Source organism: Melitaea cinxia, chromosome 14 (genome assembly GCF_905220565.1).
Source record: "Melitaea cinxia chromosome 14, ilMelCinx1.1, whole genome shotgun sequence".
Taxonomy (NCBI): domain Eukaryota; kingdom Metazoa; phylum Arthropoda; class Insecta; order Lepidoptera; family Nymphalidae; genus Melitaea; species Melitaea cinxia.
The window spans coordinates 13684064-13709495 of NC_059407.1; the positions used below are offsets into that span (position 1 = coordinate 13684064).

Consider the following 25432-nt stretch of genomic DNA (forward strand, 5'->3'; position numbering starts at 1 on the left):
AAAATAAAAAGAAAGAAGACAACAGTTCCTTAAAAAATAATTTATTTACAAATTATTATAACAATCGAGACATTGTTACGTGAAAACATTAAAAATGACAATACGTAATAAGAAATGTTCCAAGTTAATAAGTATTTTTATTTCATCTGCGTAATACCGTGATCGTAATAATTGACAACTAAACATTTCATTTCCTCGATCATAAAATATGGAATGAGATTTCTTAAAGATGTCATACAAATACACATTAAAAATAAACAATTGTATTTGAATTTTAAAACGACAATAAATATTAAAAATATAGGATTTTTGTCTCTAAACTACCACATTTTATAGTTCTTAAATCAAATATACAATAAAATTAAGAAGACAACAAAAATATTAAGACACGAAACATGAAAATAAAAAGAAAGATATTTTTTTAAGGAGGAGAATTACACAAAATTTAGAAGTTAAGTTTCGTAAAAAAATTAGAAGAATTCTGAAGTAAGACCACAGAGTAAAAATAGTAAAAATTTCAATATTTAAGTTCGTCAGTAGCATTTACTAGACGAACTTAAATTTAGAATATGATTATACAAAAGAAAAGATAATTCTAATTTACTACTATTAATAATATTATGACAATTTAACTAACAATAAGTAGAATAGACACAATACTTATATTTACTTATATTTATAAGTAATACGAAAATACTCAAACAGTTCAAGACCCAATATGAATCTTATAAAAACATCTCTGTAGCTCTCACGCTAATCCATTTCCACATGCAGCGGCCTGCAAACAACAAACAAACAAAATCACTATATGTTTGATATGATGTGTAAAATATTGTTTGATACTGATATATATTTTAAACTGGATTTGTGCTGCGGTTTCGACCGCGTTTATTTGAGTATAAAACTTACATAAACATATCATAATATAGCCCATAGCCATCCTCAATAAATGGAGTACGCAACACAAAAACAATTTTTTAATTTAAATCTGTAGTTCCTGATATTAGTGCGTTCAGATTGTATTATATTTTATTTATGCTGCTCTCTTTCTGTCACAGAGTTAATGTGTTGTAGCCTATCATCCTCAATAAATGAGCTTACATAACATTCTTTTTTTCAGACTTATTTTTACACAACTAACTGAGATATAGGGCAGGAATTTCCTGCTCAAAATCTGCAGCAGCCCGACTTTATAGTACCTCGACCTTACAGAAGATCACAGCTAAATAATACTGTTTTCAAGTAGTATTGTGTTCCTGTTGGTGAGTAAGGTGACCAGAGCTCCTGGGGGGATTGGGAATTGGGTCGGCAACGCGCTTGCGATGCTTCTGGTGTTGCAGGCTTCTATAGGCTACGGTAATCTCTTACCATCAGGTGAGCCGTACGCTTGTTTGCCGACCTAGTGATATAAAAAAAACACAAGTAGGTTGATAAACAAGCGTAGGGTGCACCTAATGGTAAGCGGTAACAACAGCTTATTAACGCCTGCAACACCAGAAGCATCGCCTGCGAGTTGCCTGCTGTTTGCTGTGCCGTACCTCAATAATTTTTGCCAACTTAGTGATATATGACGACCGATCAAATAGTGCGTGTGCCGTGTAGGCGGCGCCTAATCACCGTCGGTCGCAGGTTCTATTCCCGCTCGGAGAGGATATTTGTGTTTATACAAATATTTATTTCTAGTCTGGCTGTTAGTCCTTGTGGGAATCCCCACCGTGCAATGGAGAGCACGTTTAGCTCTCGGTCAAGGTTGTTATAATGTACGCCCGATAGTGATTGTTACTTATAGTTAGGAATATATCCGCCAACCTGCATTGGAGCAGTGTGGTGGATTAAGCTCTAATCCTTCTCCTACGTGGGGAAAGGGGCCTAACAGTGAGATATCACAAGCTGAAGCGTCATCATTACAGCCCATACAGTCCACTGCTGGACATAGGCCTCCACAAGTTTACGCCAAAAATGGCGTTTACTCATGTGTTTTGCCCATAGTCACCACGCTGGGCAGGCGGGTTGGTGACCGCAGGGCTGGCTTTGTCGCACTGAAGACGCTGCTGCCCGTCTTCGGCCTGTGTATTTCAAAGCCAGCAGTTGGATGGTTATCCCGCCACCGGTCGGCTTTTTAAGTTCCGAGGTGGTAGCGGAACTGTGTTATCCCTTAGTCGCCTCTTACGACACCCACGGGAAGAGAGGGGGTGGCTAAATTCTTTAGTACCGTAGCCACATAGTAGTAGCTGAAGCGTAGTGTGATATAAAATAACAAGTCTGACCTATAATATCCACCCTCAGTCAGAGTCAGAGCCATCGCTGTAGTGGTACTTCTGAGGGGCTCTGGCTCTGGCGTTGGCCCGAGGGGCGACGGGTGCTCCCCCGTCACTATCGCTGTCACTGCTCATTTTCTTCGTCTTTTTCTTCGGATTCTGCTTTTTTTTATCCTGTAATATACATATTCATGTTATAACAGTAAAACAGATACTAATGTCGAAACCCCAAATAGGATTAATCTTAATATATATAAATCTCGTGTCACAATGTTTGTCCGCGATGAACTCTTAAACTACTTAACCGATTTTAGTCAAAATTGCACACCGTGTGCAGTTTGATCCAACTTGAAAGATAGGGTATATTTTGTTTTGATATATGTAATTATTATATTTAAGAAAAAAAATAAGGCGATACGAAGTTTGCCAGGTCAGCTAGTATTACTAATATAAATAAATATCTTTTGATTATAACACAGTTTTTGTTCTTAAAGTAGACAAGTTAATGTTTGTTTCAGGTAACTGCCGATTGTTACAGCTACATATTTTCGAAATAAAACTTCTTGACGCAAACTTGACTTAGGGAGTAAGCGTGACGAGAGCTTGACGAAAAGTGTGATCGGGCGAGGCGAACGGAAGTTGAGAGCCTCCAGTTATGTGTCGTCTACGTCACAAATTGTAATGAATATTATTTTTACAATTATAACTTGGATATTTTATAGGAAAAGCATAGTCTAAGGGCAAACTCATTTATTTACTTTGCAAGCAATAAAATAATTAAAAAAGTACATGTAGTTTTACCTTTTTACTGTCAAATATACTGTCGTCATCGTCACTGTCTTGACTGAGCAAAAGTTTAGCAGGTCTCTTTTTAGGTTTATCTTTGTCTTTATCAACATTCATAAGTTTCCGTTTGGGAGCTGGCTTTTTCTTCGGAGGCGGTGACTCTTTTACTATTTCATCGTCACTTGATAATACTGTTGCTATAATATCATTTGCCTTTTCAGTTTCCTTCTTCGAATCCTCTATTAACGAATCAAATAGACAATCTGAAAAAATGATTATAAATTAGGTTAAGTTAGATTAAACTTCAAAATATGAAACTAATATTTCTCTACTCGTAAATATTTTTATATTTCAATTTACCACCAATATTAGTATCTATCAGAATTTACTTTTTTAAAAGAAATTTATAAAATACGTAAGTTAATAAAATTAAAAAATTAATGACTAAATATATGGTTTTTTTGAGAGTGATATAACACCTAAATACCAAATATTCAATATGTTTTCGAATTGAGTTTTTAAATATATGACAAGCAATTTCAGAATACACACCAGAGTCCATATCAGCGGGTTTTTTCTTAGCATTGCTCTTCTTGATATTGAAATCTTCATCTTCGTCACTAAGAGACATCGCTAACGGTTTTTCTGTATCCGATTCTAATTTATTGTCTAACAATTCTACTTCTGAATCAGACTTTGAATCATCCGACCCGTCCTTGTATTTCTGCACCTGTTGATTTTTGTCTTTCGTTAGCTTTTCAAAAAAAAAAGAGTGTGTGTCAGGTCCGACGCACGACTGGAGTTTACTCCTTCAGATCGAATGTCTAAACAGTTACAAAAAAAGCTTACTAGTCTAAGTAAAAGACTAATACCATATCAAATGGTAAATAAACGAATCAAATAACGCCACCCAATAGGGTTTCGATAGATGGCACACAAAAACTTAACGAGGTCATTCGTTCAGTAGATTTTACTAATCATATTCTTTTCATACCGGGGGCCTTGTATAAAGATCGATTCATACGGAGTAAACTTCAAAAAAAAAATTTGGAAATTAACTACTTTAATTACATTAACAAGTTATACGACGTAGGTAGAGGAAAAAATAATCAAGAAGTAAATACGCAATAGAGAGACTCAAAAAGTAGTCATCAGATCTCAATCAAATATAATAAATGGGACCACACGAATTAGTATATTAAAAAAAATACTAATTATATTATTAACTGAGGTAGGGCACAGCAGGAATTTTCTGCTCAAAATATGGAGCAGCTCGACTGAGGTAGTACCTCGACCTTACAGAAGATCACAGCTAAATAATACTGTTTTCAAGCAGTATTGTGTTCCTGTTGGTGAGTAAGGTGACCAGAGCCCCTGGGGGATTGGGGATTGGGTCGGCAACGCGCTTGCGATGCTTCTGGTGTTGCAGGCGTCTATAAGCTACGGTAATCGCTTACCATCAGGTGAGCCGTACGCTTGTTTGGCGACCTAGTGACATAAAAAAAATTAAAAAAAACCTTTAGCAATTAAACAATAATTTAGCTATTTACAATAAAATCTCTCGTATGACAAAATTACGTTTACGAGTGTTAAGATTTTTGAAATGACTATAGAGTATAGACATAGCCATGTCAAAAATCTTGATCATCACAAAATAAATGTCAGTATAAAAATCACGAGAGAAAGCTATTGTCAAATCCGCCGTATATTACGGGTATCGTGCGGATATGCTAGTTAAAAAAATATATTACTAGACATGTGCACCGCGGTTTCACCCACGTTAATTTAAGAAAAAAAAAGAGGTACTAAAGTATTATATAGCCTATAGTCTTCCTCGATAAATTGGCTAACACTGAAAGAATTTTTCAAATTGAACCAGCAGTTCCTGAGATTAGTGCGTTCAAGCAAGCAAACAAACAAACTCTTCAGCTTTATATTAGTATAGATAGTATTATGTAAATTAAATACTATTTAACTATTGTTAATATATTATGTTGAATACAAATAGCTATAATATACATAAATAATGCTAAGTTGCCTACAAAGCCTTTGAAATAATGTTAACTTTATGAACTATAGAATTTTTTTGTAGTTTTCTAACCTTAGTTGCCGCTCGCCTGGCATTCTGTCTTTCCCTTGGAGCAGGAGGATCGGCTATTTCAATTTCAGAATCAGACATTTCCCCTGAACTACTACCACTGAATGTCATCTTTTTCTGAAAAAAAAAATTAAAAAAAAAACTATTATATTTTATTTACAACTTTAGTTGCAGTTAGAGTGTTGGGGTGTGAGGAACAGGGTGTAAAGTTCCTCATCCACCATTGTATAGGGAGGATACTCCGACCAGATGGAACTTGTGTATGGTGGGTTGCCAAACGGTTGTTGTCAGGTTCTTGTATGTAGTTCAAACGCTCGGATAACTTTAATACTGTGATGTAGAATACGTCAGTTTTTACTCAGTTTGTGGACAGATAGATGTCGCTACAAGTGTGATAGTATAAGATCAGAACTAAACACGACCTTGCACTATCTGTTTAATATAATTTATAAGGATGAAAATTAATTTATATTTAAACAAGTATGTTTATTAAAAAAAAAAAAATCGAACGTTTTAGGTTTTTAAAAATTCGCGAAACGCCATTCAAACTAGATTTTTAAGTTACTTTCTAGCAGTGGGATGTTGCAGGTTGAATCGATCAATTAATTAAGTTTTTATTTGTATATTATTTAAAGTTCTTAATGTGCTTTATTTGTATTGATATTACCTTTTTAGGTTCCTTTTTAAATGTGAGCTTGGTTTGTTTGAGTCCATCTGTTTTCTCTTTCTCTGGCTTCTCAGTTTTTTCTTTCTTAGCTCGAGCTGCCTTCGGTTTCTTTTCACCACTGGCTGGACTGACGCCCGTTGGGTCATCCTAGAACATATCATTACTTATTAATTATAATAAAAATTATAAGGCATCAAATCGAATGCTGTGTGGCTACGGCATTAAAGAATATAGCCACCCTCTCTCTTCCCGTGGGTGTCGTAAGAGGCGACTAAGGGATAATACAGTTTCACTACCACCTTGGAACTTATAAAGCCGACCGATGGCTGGATAACCATCCCACTGCTGGCTTTGAAATACACAGGCCGAGGACGGGCAGCAGCGTCTTCGGCGTCTTCTTCAACATATGATCTGATAAATATAAAAAATCATAATTCGAACAAATCGTTTAGCATCTACTTACAGGATCATATTCTTTCTTAACTTCTTTCTTCATTTTAGCTTTCTCAGCCGCTTGTATCCTCTTGATAAGGTCTTCTGATATTTTCGGCTCAACTCGTCTGCCATTTTCCGAAGGCGCGATGTCCAGCATTGATTTGCGGTTTTTCTTATTTGCTGCCTTTAATACATACATTATTATAATAAAAAAACTCGTCTGATTGACTTTATTTGAAACTAATTTGAAGTTTCATATTATATAGGATTCAATGCAAAATAAATAAATTGTATACATGTCTTTAAATTACTTTTTTCTTAATTTATTTAAACTCAAATTAAAGAAATAATTACAGTAGTTCAGAACAGAAAAATTATACACATAGAATTTACCTTCATTCTTTCCATCTTTATATATAGCACAAATAGAACAAAATAAACAATTATTAGTAAAATAAATTAAATAACTTTTCAGATAGGTTGTATATGAAGACTATTTGAAGTCAGATTTTTAGTATTATCATGTAATGACACATCAGAGACCATCATTGATACAGAGAGAGCAAGAAAGTTTGTCACAAATTCTTGAGTTTGAATGAATGAATGAATTTTGTGAAAATAAAACGAAGATTATGGCAAAAAAAAAAACGTGGTTATTTGTTTATGACGATTTTTGTGTATGACGATATTTAGAATAACACTGCCTCGACACACACACACACACACACATCTATATCTATACATACTAGTGGTCGCCTAGTGGTCAAAGTTAGACCATAATTAGTTTAAATGTGCATTTAAATAAAAAATGTGTGTGTTTGTGTGTGTGTGTCAAATACAAGGTGGTAATGTTTTTTATTGATTTATTGTATTTTTTTTCGCATAATTTAAAAAAATATTAGTAAAGTATTAGTCCTCTATAGAAACTATAAGTATGCAAAATTTTATACTGCTTCGTCCGCGCAATTCTGGTCAAAAGGGGGACAAAGTTTTGGCTTCACGTATTAATATATAGATATATTAGCTCAAATAAAAAAACATACAAAAGCCTTGGAACTCTTCTTGTTAGTGGCGGACTCTTCCTGCCGTTCCTTTTCCTCTAGTTCATCAAGACGAATTAAGAAAACATCGAGATCATCGCGCCACAACATTGCTGGGGTCTTCTTTCTGAAATTTATTAACATATATATTTTCAAGAAAAATGTATGAAGCCATATAAGAAATCCATAGTCAAATAATATTAACTACACTAGTGTCATCAACAAGATTTGACTATGTTCGTGACTGATGAACTTCTCAAAGATTCGGATCTTAATGGATTTTTTTTTTTTTTTATTAAGATTTGTTCAATAGTCTATATATTACAAATATATGATAACTACTGAGTTATGAAAAAATTGATGCATTAGGGTCATTCAAATATTATTACGTAAGCAGTATTTCAGTTAGTCAGCAAAACTGTACCCCCTCCCCCTATGCTTACCTAAGAATTGTTATATATATTTTTAATCCTACTAGGGGCTATTGATTGTAAAAAAAAGAAGAAAATAAATCTATTCAGAAATAATATATAAATATTGATGACATCTAGATAACCACAATCTAGATCCACCCGCCCCCATATCATCAGAAATAACCAAAACAATGACCCCCTTCTGTGTTTCTGTAATACTTGAATGACCCCTCAGTACAACTGAACCTAGCTAAGCAATTTTTTTTTACTATTGAGAAACTACAATACAAACCAGAATTGCATTACATTATGATTATCAAACAATCTGACAATTAGTGTAAGTAATACTGAGTTGTCTCGTTAGTTATAAATAAATTGATTTTAAAACTAACTTGAGAGCATTGAGCTCTTCCAATTTCTGGTCTCTCTGCTTGAGTAATTCATCTTTCTTCTCTTTTGTGAGCATCCACATAGACATGCCCAGCAGGTAGTTGAATCTTTTCACTTCTTTAAGTTGCTGGAACTCTTTCTCTGAAAATATTATAAACTTTAGGAGATCTACTCTGAACTTCTGAGAACTCTAGTAGCATTTTGCAGTATTATAATAAACTATCACCGCAAATCATAGGTTACTTATTTATCTATCTAAATTAGAAGTTCAGTAATCTACATTTCTATATTAAAGTTTACCTACTTATAATTGTATTAGTATTTATTAAAATATAAAAGATTTATTAAAATGTCATCATCATCATCATTTCAGACTATCGCAGTCCACTACTGGACATAGGCCTCCACAAGTTACGCCAAAAAAGGCGTAAATTCATGTGTGTAGCCCATAGTCACACCACGCTGGGCAGGCGGGTTGGTGACCGCGGGTCTTGGCTTTGTCGAACCGAAGACGCTGCTGCCCGTCTTCGGCCTGTGTATGTCAAAGCCAGCAGTTGGATAGTTATACCACCATCGGTCGGCTTTTTAAGTTCCAAGGTGGTAGTGGAACTGTGTTATCCCATAGTCGCCTCTTACGACACGGGAAGACAGGGGGTGGCTGGCTATATTCTTCATTGCCGTAACTACACAGCAATATTGAAATGTAAATAAAAAATATTACAAGAACATTTACATATTCTTATGATATTGAAGGATCTGTCAAGCTTTTAATTAAATGTAATTATTTGGTGTTTAAAATATTGTTTGTTAAAGAATTATATAAAACTGATACAAAAAGGGTAATAATGATAAACACTAAATAATCCTTTTTTTTTTAGATAATATAACTATTAACTGACCAGGATCAGCAGGTTTCCCCTTAATTTCCTCTGGTTCGGGTTCGTCCTCAGACTCTGCTTCCTCTTCATCTTCCAGTGCAGTGAGTCCTTGCATTTTGCTTGCTCTTTTCTTCCATTCAGCTATGGGGTCCGGTGCATAACCTATAAAAATATATACATTTAATATAGAGAATGTATTAGGTAGCATTATAAATTTCGAAGTTAAACTTCTTTTCGCATGTTTGACTTGGAGTAAGCTGGCGAATGCGTGACGAGGGCGTTACGAAAAGTCGGGCGAGTCGAACGGAGCAAGAAAGAGAGGTGCGAGCACACATTTTCTTTCCCTTTTTCTCACATAAACATTTACGTTTCGTGTATCTTAGACACAGTGCAGGCTTATTGCTAAAGAAGTTTTACTTTATTTGTGTGGTCTAAAGTACACTCATTTTTTTTTTCTCAATTTTTCAAGAGTATAATGTAAAGTAGAAAAGTTTGTTTATCACCACACTGGCAAAAAGTTACAATAATAAATACGGATGAAACCACGCAAGTTATAGAGCAGCTACAGTAAACCAAACCATCAATCAAAAAATATATTTAAGGAAACACAAGACACAACCCTGCAACATATTGGTGAACAGCAGAGCCTAAGTGAACATCTCTTTTCTATAAAACCTTAAAACATCTAATAAATTAATGTTTTGACTGATTTAGTGAATCTGAAAATAGGTTTTAAGCTATTTTTTGTACCCCTAGATGAAAATGTTGTCCCTATCCATACGACAGAATAACGTTTTCTGGATCAGCTAGTTTTTCTACATTTTTTTATCACTGATGTTAAATAATTACTTAATTTAAAATACCTTTACTTTACTTAAAATACCTTAAACTACATTAATAGTCACTAAGCACGTCATGATCGCCTATATCGTTTTTGTATGATATGATATATATTTATTACACATATATGTATGTATGTATTTTATATATCTAAGTGTTATGTAAGTATTATGTATGTTTATTATTATATACTATCACTAGTACTTTATTCAAATATTCTAATTTGCACACCAATTATTTGTTTACGTCCTAACTGCAGTTTCTATTTTGTGTCCTATACCCAAAGGTTGTCTGGAAGAGATTGCTCTTTCCTCGATAAGACCGCCTTTGTACATCTTACATTTTATGTTTTTTTGTTTTGTTGTTTCTTTTAATGGTGTACAATAAAGAGTATTGTTATTAATATTATTAATAACCGTAGCTTATAGACACACCAGAAGCATTGTAATTACATGGCCGACTTTATTCCCGACCCAGGAACTCTAATCCCCTTACTCACCAACAGGAACAAACACTGCTTAAAAACAGTATTATTTAGCTGTCATCTCCTGTAAGGTCGAGGTACTTACTTCCTCAGTCGGGCTGCTCCAATTTTGAGCAGGATTTTTTGCCCTACTTCAGTTAAGTTTTAAACCTTAATTTTTTTATATTAATACACACATTACCTCTCTTAATAAGTTCTTCAACAAGAGCCTTTCTCTTCTTATTCTCGACAACCAATCCTTTATCACACTTCTCGACAATGAACCTTGCTTGGTTTGTCAGTTTGTCTGCCTCGGCCTGTAATTGACCTTCTAAATAGTCTTTCCTCCTAGCGTAGTATTTTAATCTTACGTCATAAAACTCACGAAGGATTTCTTCTACTTTATCGTATCTGGAAAATTTTATAGAATTACAATACAGACACCATTATACAAATTGAGCTGCTTCTGCCTGTAATATCCAGGGCATGTGACTCTTTTTTCCATGTAGAAAGATTGGAGCGTAATCCAGCACTACTCCACTGCGGGTTGGCGGATGTTCCTTACTATGAGTAACGATTGCTATCAAGTGTAAGTACATGGTAACAACTGGGACCGACGGCTTAACGTGCTCTCTAAGGCACGATGAGGAGACCCACTCGGACTAACAACCACACCAGAAAAGAAAATATATATATAACACAAATATCCACTCCGAGCGGGAATCGAACCCGCGACCGTTGGTGTTCAGGCGCCGCAGAAACGGCACACGCAGGATTACACCAGAGCGAAATTGAAGTGTATATTTATTATGTATAATAAAATAAATATTGTTGTGATTTTTTTTTTATAGATTTTAGAACAGATTATTTTACTAAACTTATTATAGTCTATTTTCATTCTACAATATCAGTAACCGTATATATTGATTTAGCTGAACTAAACTCACCTTTAACTGCTAGTAAATAAATATTCTCTCATATAGTTAAAATGTATGAAACCACAAATAAACATAAATCATTTTGTCTTAAGACATCTAATAAATAAATAAAATAAAACTTACTTCCTAAGACAGTTATTGTGATCGAAAGCATTCATATACGTCATAGATATAGTAGTCTGCAATTTGAACACTTTGTGTATGCCTTCGGCTTCTACTTCAGCTAGCTTCCCCGGCAATAAAGTCACAACAAATCTTACTGTTGTATCTGTGTTATATTCCTGAAATAATATTTTTTTTAATATGCTAATATTTTTATTCTAAAATATATATACAGTCGACTCTCGTTAATTCAAAACTGCGATAATTCGAACCTACCAATAATTCAAAGTCATCACGAGTTCCCTACAAAATCCTTTATATTTCAAACGAAATCTATACATTTTTATACACTTGGTAATTCGAACGAAAAAACCATTGCCACGTAACAAAACGACGCGTTAATACGAACTCATTGGCATCAAACCAGTGATGAAACGGATAGCAGTTTGGCCGGATACCGGATATTCGGCCAATATCCGGCCGCCGGATATCCGGCAGAACTTAGATGTTTGGTGTATCGCACACACACTTGCCTTTCTTCCCGTGGGGGTCGTAAAAGGCGACCGAGGGATAAACCTGGCTCAAAATCATCAGGGTCCTGGGGAAGGAAACCTTCATTTGAAACCCGGAATGGGGTCTCCGTCAAGCATTCGTGGCATAGCTGTAAAATGCGAAAGACCCCTGCAGCCGAACTGGCTCCACACGTATCGACTCGTCGTTCCTGTGGGCCTAGTTAGTGAGGTCGAGAAGGTAGCGCAGAGCTTAGGCAACTCTGTGTTTTTCTGAAGAGTGTCCTAGGCGACACAGTGTCTATCTGACACTATCTAAATCGTCTGCAATAGAAGGCTAATGATGATGATACTGAATTACTATCCGGCATCCGGCCGCATACTGAATTACTATCCGGTATACGGCCGGATAGTGAAAACAATGCCGGATAGGCCGGATACCGGATAGTTACCGGATATCCGTTTCATCTCTACATCAAACACTCGACAATTCAAAGTTGTAGAGAGAAATAAACAGAAAGCTTTACAAGCTTTAGTAGGTACATTTCGAGACAAGTTCAAACTTGTAAATACATGTATCATCGTACACGAGTCTTTTTTTATTATGATTAGTTTGACACACACTTCCAAACGAATTGGTTTGTTAATTTATGTTTCAGTTACTGTTACTCTTTCGTTGTATACAGATTAAAAGTTTGTGTTAGTTATTAGTCCTAAAAAGTATAAATGTTTGACGATTACTGAAAAGAAGAAGTAAATCGAAAAAGTAGAGGGAGGTGAGAAGAATTAATAAATTTGTATGTAATAATTGATCAACACTTAAAATTCTGTGGATCATTCTCATCCAATGTCCCTATATCAAATGATCCATCACTGTGGCTAAACTCCTTTGTACAAAGACTGGCTCCTCCTTATGTTCCTTCCTTAGAAGAATCTGAATCTTTTTCCTCTATTCCCCTTTCTACTTCAGAAAGTTTTGATTCCCCATTTTCTTGGGAGAAATTTCAGTTGGTACTAGGGTCCCTTGAAGACTCCTCCCCTGGGGTTGATGGCATACCATATTCTTTTTTTGTTAAAGTGGTCCATCAACTAAAAAAATTGTCTTGGGTGTTATTAATGCCATTCCAATCAAATATGATTGGAATTCCTCCTGAGGAATGGAAAACTCAAGTAATTTTGCCAATTCTTAAGCCGGGAAAACTCTCTACCGATCCCTGTGGATACCGCCCTATCGCGCTTTCATGTACGCTTGCCAAGATATTAGAACACCTCATTAAAAATAGACTAGAATGGCTAATGGAAAGCAGAGGCATTCTTTCAAAAAGTCAGTTTGGATTTCGCAAAGGCCTGGGAACAATGGATAGTCTCACGACCTTAGTTACTGATATCCAGATTGCCTTCTCCAGACGTGAGACCCTCATAGGATTATTCTTGGACATTTCTTCCGCGTACGATAATGTACTACTTCCGGTACTCAGGCAAAAAATGCTCAATCTGAGTATTCCAGTGAGGATAGTAAATTTCATTTTCAATTATCTTTCTTGTCGCTCCCTTCTTATTTCTACGCGTAATCTGGATCTATCTCCTAGATTGATATGGAGAGGACTCCCTCAAGGCTCCGTTCTCAATCCTCTTCTGTATAGTATATACACACACGATTTAGATCTCTCTGTTCTTAGTTTCTGTAATATTCTTCAGTACGCGGATGATCTGGCTTTATATATTTCCTCTGAGAGTCTCTCGGACTCTGTTGAACGAATAAACTAATTACTATGGGAAGGAAGCCACTACATATGGAATATTGTGTCAATATAGGGCTTACTGTTATGATCTCATGGCCTTTTCCAAAACCCGCATGCTCTCAGACTGGGGTGAACATTGGTCCCGTAGTAGCCTCATTAAAGGGAAGTACTATGCTATCATACAGGAATCAATATTATTCAAGCCGTGGTTCTTTAAATATCGCGATGCAAGCTAAGCCGTTACCTCAACTATATGTCGTCTAAGGTTGGGCCACTCGTGTACACCTGTATTCCTGGCCAAAATACGAATCAAAGACTCCTCTATTTGTGAATGTGGTTTAGACGAAGGCACCCCAGAACATATATTTTTTTCTTGTCCTAAATTACGATTCTCTTTGTATGATGCTCTTCCCCCTGAGATTCCACGTCCTACTGACCTAAAATCCTTATTAATGTGTGTTTTCTCCCTGTTTATTACTTCTTTATGCACGTTCATTGAAATTAACAATATAAAACTATAATGGGATGGAGATATCTAACAAAAGTTAACTATTCCAAGTATATATTTACTATTGTATTTTTATATATCTTTGTGTGTTTTTGTCTTAGGCAAGTTAACTTTTCTTTCAGGCAAACTTGTGCGGGAATTGGAACCGAACTTGTACTCCTACTATAACTCCAAATAAAGCAAAGTTTAAATACTCTGATATTGGCAAATCCGCAAGGGAGCCATTTCAAGAATAATAATAATAATAAATCCAATACAAAAGCCTCCGGATTATTCTAAGTGCCATGAAATCGTCGCCTACTAATGCCCTACAGGTTGAGTGTGTTGACCCTCCTTTGCAAATCAGAAGACAATTTTTAAGCGATCGTTTTGTCATAAAATCATTACAGCTGTCTTCCCATCCTCTTTGGCCTAAACTCAACAAGCTCTCCCAACTCTGTAACCCAAACCGGCCACTTCCTACATTTTAATCAGCTACACCAAATTTTCAAACCTCCCAAATCCTCTCTTAACCTTTTGTATCAATCCCTTATTCTCTACTTCCTTCAAAGCCCTCGCCTACAATGTTCCTATCGTCGCAGATTTGGGTCTGAAAAAAGGAGATCCTGGTATAAAATTAAAATTTCAAGAAATTCTTCATCAAAATTGGTTAAATCATCATCATATCGACGTAGGAAAACATATTTGCTGTAAGTAGACATATTGCAATTGTTCACCAGAGCCAAGAAACTTTATTGATTTCGGAAAAAAAATAATAGTGTCAGACCTATCCATGATATTGCTACCATTTTTGAAACATAGGTTTATTTAGCTGCCAGACACTATTTGCAATGTAAATTTTTTATCCAAAGTTACTATAAGTACATGTTTGGCTAGTTACAGCAAACAGTTTTTTAAATCACCTACCTTTAAAACGCTGTAACTAAGGAAGAAAAATGTACGCGTAGATGGAAATATTATTAATTTACAGGCGGTAAATATGCTGTATGTAGTAAATTTATTTATTTGGGTACTGCAATTCAAAATGTAAGATTAAATTTATAAGTATGATTAGATCTAGAAATGCAGTGAGTTAGTCGGTAATGTAATGTTGGGTTGAAAAAAAATTTCGTTTACCATTTGTAAAAAAAATGTGGTCTTTTGAATTGTTGAAACAAAATTTGAAACTCTAATTATACTGCCGGAACTTCGTTTCAACAATACGATGAATTAAAAAAGTATTTTTCTCTTATAATTATATAAGAAATAAAACGTAAAAAAATAAAATATTCAATATAAAAAGTAAGGCCCTAAAACTAGTTAGAAATGCAAGATGTAAATAAAAACATTGTATCCAATCAAAGAATGTTTATTTAAAACTAAAAAACAGAAACTTAGTGCCAATTTGCCTCATTTTATAGAAAGAAAGATATGACAAAATACAATTATAATTGAAACTTAACATGAAGACATTGTGTTCAATCAAAAGCATATATAAGGAAAAGTAAATAAACCATTGATATTAAAATTATGCTATCGCGAATCATTCACATTTTTTTTTCAGTCATCTTCATCGGTTTCAGGTAAACAGTCATTTGTTTTACAGCTGTACTTAAAACCTAAATATTCTTTGGCGTAAATATTTGGAATCACTTTTTTCTCTACTAATTTTTTTAAGTCATTATATTTTTGTTGGGATATTGGTAACTTAGTCAAATATAAATTTGATTTCGGCATTGCACTATTGAGGCTGCGCAATTGCACTTCAACTGTTTCAGTTTGTGGCAACATTGAGTTTTTCACATACATCACATTTGGTTTACACCTTTTAAATGTAACCACACGCATCTTTGAAATATTGATTCTTTGGTTTTTCTTAAAAGTATTATTTGTTATTTCTTCAAATCCCATAAAATTTGTTCCTTCAAGTGTGGTTACTTTGTAAGGAAAGGGGTTCTTCCTGGCTATTTCTACAATAGTAGGCCATTGAGATGGAGCCCATACTATTGTTTTCTTTACTGCTCGTTCTATCACAGAATGCATGTTATCTACAGGCATATATGTATGGCCAGGGATCAAGTAGTTCATCTGAATAACTTCAAGATTAACACACCTAGATAATGCAAAGCGAAACATAGATAAAACGGACTTATTTTTGTTTTGTCCGTAGCAGGAATCGGAATACAATAATAAGGTCTTAACTTTGACTTGAGAATCAACTTCCATTATATAATTTAGTAAACATGTCGAAATCTCATTTGCTCCACGATGGGCATCTGTTTCATTCCATATATTACAGAGCCCTACCTGCGTGTTACTTTCATAAATTGTGAAATTATACACTGATATTTTTCGGCTATAATAAAGGGCCATGTTGTCACCGTGTGGAGTATTAAGCACTTTCTGCATGTCAAAGCTGGCACAGATAACACTTTTGTCTGCCTTGTTAAGATCCTGATGACATAAAAAATCGTTTGTATGATTCTTCTTTCTCTTTTATGTGCTCGTTTAACTCGTTCATTTCCTCTTCAGTTTTCACCTCGAAGGTTTTTGTGGCCAAACACTGAATACATTTATCCTTTTTTGGGATATGGAAGCCAATATTGAAAGTACTACGAAACCATTTTGAAAAAACTTTAAAAGACATAGGTTTTACATTTTCACCGCTGCAGTGCTCTTTGTAAATGTTGTACAAGTTAGTAATATTTTTGAAATTTTCTGGCAGGTACAGTCGTGTGGAATCTTTGCGACAATAATGAGAAGACAATAATGGCAGAGACATAACAAAAGACTTGGCTTTGGCGATGACTTCCGGTGATGTTTTATTATGACCACCGTTTTTACCTCTTTCGTCAAGTTTGGAAAAATTGTCTGTTGAATTTTGCAGTGTATACAAAATAAATCTCTGCGTCACATCGAGAGTCGCGATAAGAAATTGTTGGCAGACCTTTCTCCTTCCTTCTCCTTCATTAATAAAATATTCGTATGTGATGTTCCGCCTAGATACTCCTCTATTTTGTGACGTGTGGTTCTTTACACCTTTTTTATGAAAGCATTGAGCAATCCAATCTTTGCGCCTTTGCGTACACTTAATATTCCAAAAATAGTTAAATAAATTTATACGCCGTTCTTCGGTTATGTTTTCACAGTTATTTCTACATTTTTTGCCAGTACATGGGTTTGGTTTCATTTTTTTTCCTCAATAGATTTTCCTTTTCTAGTTAAATATTGTTTCCCTTTTTCCTTTTCTTCTTCATTTTCTTTTTTAATCAACGCTTTTGTTTTATTTTTTTCTATATTTATGTGCCTATGATTTGTCTTTGTTTTTATTTTGTCTTTATGTTTGCCTTGCTTGTTCTTATTTCTTTTTGAAGTTTTAGTGTGTTGATCTCCATCTTCCATCTCGTCAGATGACTCTTCCTCTTCACTCCAATCTGTTGAGTCATCTGATGCAAATGCTTTATTTACTAATAACGTATCCACATCGTCTACATAATCAAGATAACATTTATCGACATTTAGTTTTTTCTTGCATCTTTTAGGATTTATCCTTCTGGTACCTCTGTCCTCTGTTATCTGTATTTTGTTTGTTTCAGGGGATGGTAAACTACTTCGAAACTGTATCTTTACCAGGTTGCTGTCACTCGTTCTAGGGAACATTGATAGACTTGGAAATCCTATTGGCACTATATTGCTTTCAATCGTAGAACTATTTTCAGGAATAAATTGCATCTGCACAACGCCATTTGTAGCAGTACTTATGCCAGGAATCAGAGAATAGCTTGAAGGTGATACCTGCACTACGTCGCTCTCAATCGCAAAACTCGTTGAAGGTACTAGAGATGGACGCCGAAACTGTAGCACGCTACTTTGAGTAGCAACTGGAGATGGGCCTTGAAGTTGCGTTTGCACGTGGCTCTCTACTGCTGCACATGTTCTAAGACTGGAGGGTAAACTTTCAGGGTCCATCAATTTTACGTTGCTTTCGATCATAGCTCTCTTCTCAGTAGCTGGTGATTTACTTTGAGGCTGTTCCATATTGCTCTCAACATCACCACCTAATTCTGGGATAGAATAGAGACATTGGGTTTTGATTTGCTTACCATCATTCTCAACTGAAAAGTAGGCTTTACAAGCTGTTAAATGTGGAATACTTTCATCCAAAACATCTTCATTCTCGACGGTTACAGTAAAATCTAATTTAGCGTGTTTTGTAATACATGTTTCGTGGGTGATTTCGCAATCTTTATGCAAGTTTGTTGGGATTTCCTTCAAGCCCGAAGCTTGAAGCGGTGGCGGTATGTCTTGTCTGTCTTCTTGTCTGTCTTGTATGGGTTGTCTTGGTATATGGTCGGTTGCAGCTATGTATTTTTCTGGGTTTCGAAAAGTTGGAGTCAATTCTTTGCTACTAGTCATGTCCTCTTCCAAATTCCATGTATGTCGTGGTGTCGTTTTGCAATTGTTTTGCGAAAAATTATTAGATTCATCGGTCTGTGATTTTATTGTTTTGTTGTTCAATTTCGACGGAATTAAATTGCCTTGTAGGTATAGTTCGTTTCTTAATATTTGTATTTTAGGTTTCTTTCTTGAATTCTCTTCAACAATGTCTTCTTGAAGAGGTCTCAATTCGTCCATCCATTCCCTGCGTTTCGCCATCTAAAATAAGCAATGCAGCTTAAAAAAAATATCTTGTTACCCTCGTTGGTCTATTGATTGTGATTGCTGATTATAGGTCATGAGGTTCCGGTTTCGATTCCCGGCTATGTCAAAGTGACAAGTAATATGTGGTTTTACTGTTGTAAAACTACCTCAATTGCAGCTCGCAACCGAGTTTGTGCTCGTAGTATATTGGTTGGTTCGCCATCAGTCACATTGGAGACTAAATACGTCGGTGAAATGCCTACTCCGTCAGGGATTATAGGTGTAACGATATTCATAAAAAATCTGTAGACGGACAAGTAGATTGATCATTTTTATACTTTGAAACTACCTAGAAAAAATGCTTAAACCTAATTATGGCAAATTACAAATATCTTTGCTTGTATCAGATAGATTCGATTAAGATACAATACGTAAATAATTATCGACACTTAATAATAATTATTCGGAAAATTTACTTACGTTTTCGTGATATAATACTCAGGTTCAATCTAAATCACGCCACTTATTACGGATACTCAGCACACACGACGTTTCAAATCAAATGCCACGCTTATAATGAGACAATAACAGAATGTCGTACAAGGAACAAAGGGTGCGGGCGGAGCTGGTAGCGATGCGGTAACACCGACACAACTTCAAAGTACTATCATTTTTTCAATGGCGTAACAGTAAAATGAATTGATAAATGATTTATCAAAATGCAATATCTCAAATTTCTAAAAAATCACAGGTTTTTAACATGCATTATGTGGTGTGAGCTTTTAAAGCAAATACGTGATGATTTGCTGTAAATAACAAAAGCTAAGACTGTAGGTTCCCTAAACTTGCTGTAAGTAAACGAATGTAAAAATCATACGCCACAGAAATGCTGTAAGTAGCGTTAAGTTTTTAAATGGGAAGAAGTAAGTATTTGTAAAGCAAAAAATGCAGTCTTTCTTTTGCTGTAAGTACAAAATGTCTAAAATGACTAGATTTTGGTCTACATACAGCATTTAATCTTGCTAAAAAAATATATAAGTACGGGCGTTTTCAACGGTGTATGTAATTTTTTTTTCATCGTAGAGACACACGACCCGGGTCATTCGATGCGGCTTTTTTTCCTGATTCCAATGGTAGTAAAAAGTCACTTTAGGTATTTTGTCTACTTACAGCAAATATGCTTTCCTACGTCGATATATATACCGATGCATCTAAACTTTCCCCGTACAGCTGTGTTGGTGCTGCCTGCTGGATCCCTAAATTTAAAATCATTCTCCAATTCAAGTGTCCCCCTGAAACATCTGTGTTTTCCGGTGAAGCTATTGCTATACTGAAAGCCATCCTCTTTGCCCTCTCCCATGACTTAGGACCGACGGTAATTTTTACTGACTCACTAAGTTGTCTCTTAGCCATTAAGGAAAATCCCTTTCGTAGCAAATTAAAAATTTCTATTGTTTTCAAGATTAGAGCTCTTGCAGTCAAAAGGGTCTGCATATTCTGCTCGTCTGGATTCCAGGCCATTCAGGCATTGCAGGCAATGAGACAGCAGATTCATGTGCTAAAGCTGCTAACTTTTATACGTACAATGCGCTTCGAATCATCGAATCATCTTTTTTAATGCGCACAGCCAAGGAATGGAATTCCCTGCCGGCGTCTGTATTTCCGAGTTCATATAACCCGAACATGTTTAAAGCGCGAGTGAACAGGCTTCTTCTGGGCGAACTCGCTCCATCTTCGACCTCGTCTGTGCTCTAGAGCTAGACTGAGGTCAAGAGTAAGCCCATATCGTAACAAAAAAAAAAAAAAAAAAATCCACACGTATCCTTGATCACTACAAAAACTCCTGCCAATAACTTCGTTCCCTAGCCAAAATCCATATGGACAAGTCCTGGAATTTATCTTGGAGTAACATCTAGCATATGTCGCTTACGTCTTGGCCATGCGTGTACACCTGTTCATCTGGCCAAAATCAGAGTTCGTGACCACTCCTTGTGTGAATGTGGCCTTGATGAAGACACGGTTTCCCACATCCTTTTTTCCTGTCCCAAACTCCTCCGTCCTATATACGACATCCTTCCCTGTGATATTCCCCGCCCTATAAATGTTCAATGTTTGTCAATGTTGATGTTTAGTCCCTATTGTAGATTTTTGTGTAAATATTTTGAAATAAATATTAAACATTAAATGTTTGTGTTGTTTTAGGTTATGGTGTAACAATGTAAGTTTGACTATTTTGCCTGTTTTCAAAATTAAATAGAGACTGTTATCTCTACTGCACCGACCAATTAATCTCCTTCGTGTGTTCTCCACTCTATGTGACATTGGCGGAATCAACCGTGCTACTCTGGCACAACTGATAGCTATTAAACAAATCAATCAATCAATAATTACTGAGCCACAGCAACGAGTAGCTGGGTCAGCTATAACAAATGTATATATATACTAGCTGCTGCCCGCGACGTCGTCTGCGTGAACGCTATACAGCACCAAAAATACCTACGGATTATACCTTTTAAAATAACATTCATTTACCCGTTTCTTCTTTACATTTCAGAAAAATCTCATAGATGGCGCTGCTTTAAAATTGTCTTGTCTACTTATATTTATTTAATTATGTTTATCGGCTTAGTTACTTATATTGCGTGATTTTTATAGTGTAAAGCTAGCTTATATTAGCATTGTTATTAACATAATAACAACAACATTCAAAAATGCGTCGTTAGATTACACGTTGTTGCAGAATGCGTTAAAGAAATAAAGGTTCACTGCTCGATCCCGGTAGGTGATAGCATGATAATATGTAGCGTATATGTTGACCCGACTTCTTTATAATATTCGAGCCAAATTTCAAGTAAATCCATGCGGTACTTTTTGAGTTTATCCCGGACATACATACAGACAAACAGACAAAAATTCAAAAAACTATATTTTTGGCTTCGGTATCGATTGTAGATCACACCCCAAGTATTCTTCTAAAAAAATATTCAATGTACAGTTTTGGCTTTCCTACCATATTATTATTATTATCTTTGTAAAAGCTATGTATTGTTTTAAGAGCCTATATAAGTAGCCTTTAGTTTCATTCAGAATAATACAAAATATATCAGGGTTCACTTTATTGCATATTTTGCACTATTAAATACCTATATATACATATAATGATAGATGACCAGTACACTTTTAATTGTCTATATAGACATGGAAAATATCTACTAATATTATAAGAGTTTTTCCATTTACTGAGCAATGCTATATGTATAATATTTTAGTATGTTTTCTCCTCAAATTAATATGGGACAAACTACGGAGCACAATTAGTAATATAGATATGACAACAGACTTACCTTGTAGTCTGATATAAGTGGTTTAACTTTATCAGTTCCAAGCATAGGTTCTAGAACATTCTCTTTATAATTCTGTGTCCAAACACCGACCGGAAGTTCAGTGATTTCGATCTTTTCGTTCGGCAAGATGGCCGCTTCGCCGGATATGACGTATTTATCGCCGAAACCTTCGATTGTACCGCGGAAATTTTTATACCACGGATGCATTGGTAGTGGTTCTTGGCCATCGAGCATACGCCTAAAAGTATAAATATATATTTATAAACAATATCAACGGACAGGCAAAAATCTAGTTATATGTAAAATATATTTCAGAAAAGTTATTTAAAAGTTAAGCCAGCTTATAATACTTGTGCTATATGAAAATCAAAAATAACTTTATTCAAATAGGCCCAAGAGCGCCTTCGAATCGTCATTTTACAAATTAAAATTTTAAGGTGTTTATTATTTTTGTGAAAATAAAGCTACCACCGATCGATCGATTTATTTTCAGATAACAGATAAATGGATATCAGCAAGCATCAGTTTTCGAAATAAAAAAGAATCATCATAATGGTAATACCTCCTTCTTTTTTTTTAAGTTGATTAAAAAAGATGATTAACTGTTTCTCGTTATTTGTCAGGCTTATGATAAATTATAATTGTGTTTGCTCGCAAACGAAAAAAAAACCGACTTCAATTACATCGACAAGTAATACAACGTAGATCGACGAAAAAATAGTCAAGTAACTACGCGTTATCAAAGATTACTCAAAAAGTAGTTATCAGGTCTCGATAAAATTTATATGTGACCATATGATAAACATCAGCTATCGATTAAATTAAAAATTATCAAAATCGGTACACCCAGTAAAAAGTTATTACGGATTTTCGAGAGTTTCCCTCGATTTCTCTGGGATCCCATCATCAGGTCCTGGTTTCCTTATCACGGTACCAAACTAGGGATATCCCCTTTCCAACAAAAAAAGAATTATCAAAATCGGTACATGCAGTAGAAAGTTATGCGATATAATACAACGTAGGTCGACGAAAAAAGCGTCAAGTAAAAACGCATTATTAGATATAACTCAAAAAGTAGTTGTTAGATCTCAAATAAATTTAAATGGGACCAATTGGCACACACCACCTTTCGATTAAAACAAAATTTGTCGAAATCGGTCAACCCGGTCAAAAGTTCTGATGTAACATACATAAAAAAAAAAAAAAAAAAAAAAAAAAAAAAAAATACAGTCGAATTGAGAACCTCCTCCTTTTTTGGAAGTCGGTTAAAAATTAAATACCAGTGAATGTCTTTTACTTATAGATTTTATCAACATGCTGCAATGTGCGGGTACGGCGGTAAAGAATATAGCCAGCCCCTCTCTTCCCGTGGGTACTTCACTACTAGTAACTACATTATTCCGAAATAATTGTGTTTGCTCGCAAACGAAAAAAAAACCGACTTCAATTACATCAACGAGTAATACAACGTAGATCGACGAAAAAATAGTCAAGCAACTACGCGTTATCAAAGATTACTCAAAAAGTAGTAATCAGATCTCGATAAAATTTATATGTGACCACATGATAAAGATCAGCTTTCGATTAAATTAAAAATTATCAAAATCGGTACACCCAGTAAAAAGTTATTACGGATTTTCGAGAGTTTCCCTCGATTTCTCTGGGATTCCATCATCAGATCCTGGTTTCCTTATCACGGTACTAAACTAGGGATATCCCCTTTCCAACAAAAAAAGAATTATCAAAATCGGTACATCCAGTAGAAAGTTATGCGGTATAATACAACGTAGGTCGACGAAAAAAGCGTCAAGTAAAAACGCATTATTAGATATAACTCGAAAAGTAGTTGTTAGATCTCAAATAAATTTAAATGGGACCAATTGGCACACACCACCTTTCGATTAAAACAAAATTTGTCGAAATCGGTCTACCCGGTCAAAAGTTCTGATGTAACATACATAAAAAAAAAAAAAAAAAAAAAAAAAAAAAAAAAAAATACAGTCGAATTGAGAACCTCCTCCTTTTTTGGAAGTCGTTTAAAAAAAACTGTAATTTATAGGCGTGAGTTTTCAAAAAGAAAATAAACGGTTGGACAAGGTATAATATTCTTCATACTTATAATTTAAATTAATTTAGTTTCGACCACTGGGCGGCCACTGGGCGACCACTGGGCGACCACTGGGCAGCCACTGGGCAGCCACTGGGCGACCACTGGGCAGCCACTGGGCGACCACTGGGCGACCACTAGTTTATGGAAATACTTAGTTATTTATTTACTTACCGAATGTTAGCCACAATGTCTCTAGGGTTATAATTGGGTATCTTAGTGGACCACCCAGTACCAATACCCTCAGCTCCGTTCACCAGCATCATGGGTAAGATGGGGATGTAGTAGATTGGTTCAATCTTTTGGTTGTCTTCAAATTCGTGCTGTAAATTTAATTATTTCTATAAAATAACTATATTATTGTATGAAGTATTGATTATCTCTATCAAAAAAAAAAGGTTCTTTTTCTACTGATTACATAATTAATATTCCATAGATTTTAGATTTGTGACTTAAGGAAAATCAAACACTAATTTGGATAGTCTTTATGATTCTCCTTGACTTGTTAAAACGTCTATAAGCTCAACTCAATTATCACAACAATACAATTATCTTGTAATTACTTACTGGAACAAATTGTAATGTTACCATATTTATATAATAATTGTATTATTATCTACAATATACCTCTTCAGTAAACAATATCAGACAATATTAAGTCTTTATATTAGAATGTTGCAGGTGTCTATAAGCAACGTTAATCGCTTACCATCAGGTGAGCCGTACGCTTGTTTGCCGACCTAGTGACATAAAAAAAAAAAAAAGAATGGTGTCAGTCCACATAGGATCCTTGTTGCTGTTGTTGAAGCCCACGTATTTATTTAGCAATATTTTTTTATAAGACTAGAACAACAACTAGACTCATTCTGAAGCCTACTACACCAGAAGCATGGCAATCCTGTTGCCGACCATACCCACAATCCACCCCAAGAGAAGTGGTCACCTTACTCACCACAGGAACACAACACTACTTGAAAGTAGTATTATTTAGCTGTGATCTTCTGCTCCAAATTTTGCGCACGGATGTATTCTGCTGGGTACTACCTCAATAAATAAACGAATAAAATAACATGCAACTTACCACAAGCAAGGGGTCATCATGGGGATGAAACACGAGTCTAGTGAGTGGAGACATGAGCGTGAATATATATCTCGGACTTGCCGAGTCTTTTCCACCACAGAGACGAGTACCGAACTGACCTCTAGGCTCCAATAGATTAATATTGTTCGAGCCCACATAGTTCTGAGCCAAGTTTACAATGGTCATAGCTAGGGATTGCTCACCTGAAGTTTA

The 25432-nt window shown here is 35.2% G+C and overlaps 1 protein-coding gene across 1 annotated transcript in view; it reads right to left on the reverse strand.

Annotated features, from left to right (window-relative positions):
- Window positions 1-25: 25 nt before the first annotated feature.
- LOC123659572 (DNA topoisomerase 2) overlaps window positions 26-25432 on the reverse strand; it is a 35534-nt gene continuing 10127 nt past the window's right edge. Inside the window, exons 5-19 of the mRNA XM_045594780.1 lie at window positions 25220-25422; window positions 24313-24461; window positions 22032-22269; window positions 11330-11487; window positions 10471-10679; window positions 8987-9127; window positions 8090-8228; window positions 7288-7411; window positions 6273-6428; window positions 5810-5956; window positions 5146-5259; window positions 3597-3774; window positions 3060-3307; window positions 2268-2432; window positions 26-778 (exon numbers count right to left, since the gene is read on the reverse strand). Of these exons, the coding sequence (XP_045450736.1) occupies window positions 2283-2432; window positions 3060-3307; window positions 3597-3774; window positions 5146-5259; window positions 5810-5956; window positions 6273-6428; window positions 7288-7411; window positions 8090-8228; window positions 8987-9127; window positions 10471-10679; window positions 11330-11487; window positions 22032-22269; window positions 24313-24461; window positions 25220-25422 (2354 nt within the window). The 3' untranslated portion in view covers window positions 26-778; window positions 2268-2282. The remainder of the gene's footprint in view (window positions 779-2267; window positions 2433-3059; window positions 3308-3596; window positions 3775-5145; window positions 5260-5809; window positions 5957-6272; window positions 6429-7287; window positions 7412-8089; window positions 8229-8986; window positions 9128-10470; window positions 10680-11329; window positions 11488-22031; window positions 22270-24312; window positions 24462-25219; window positions 25423-25432) is intronic.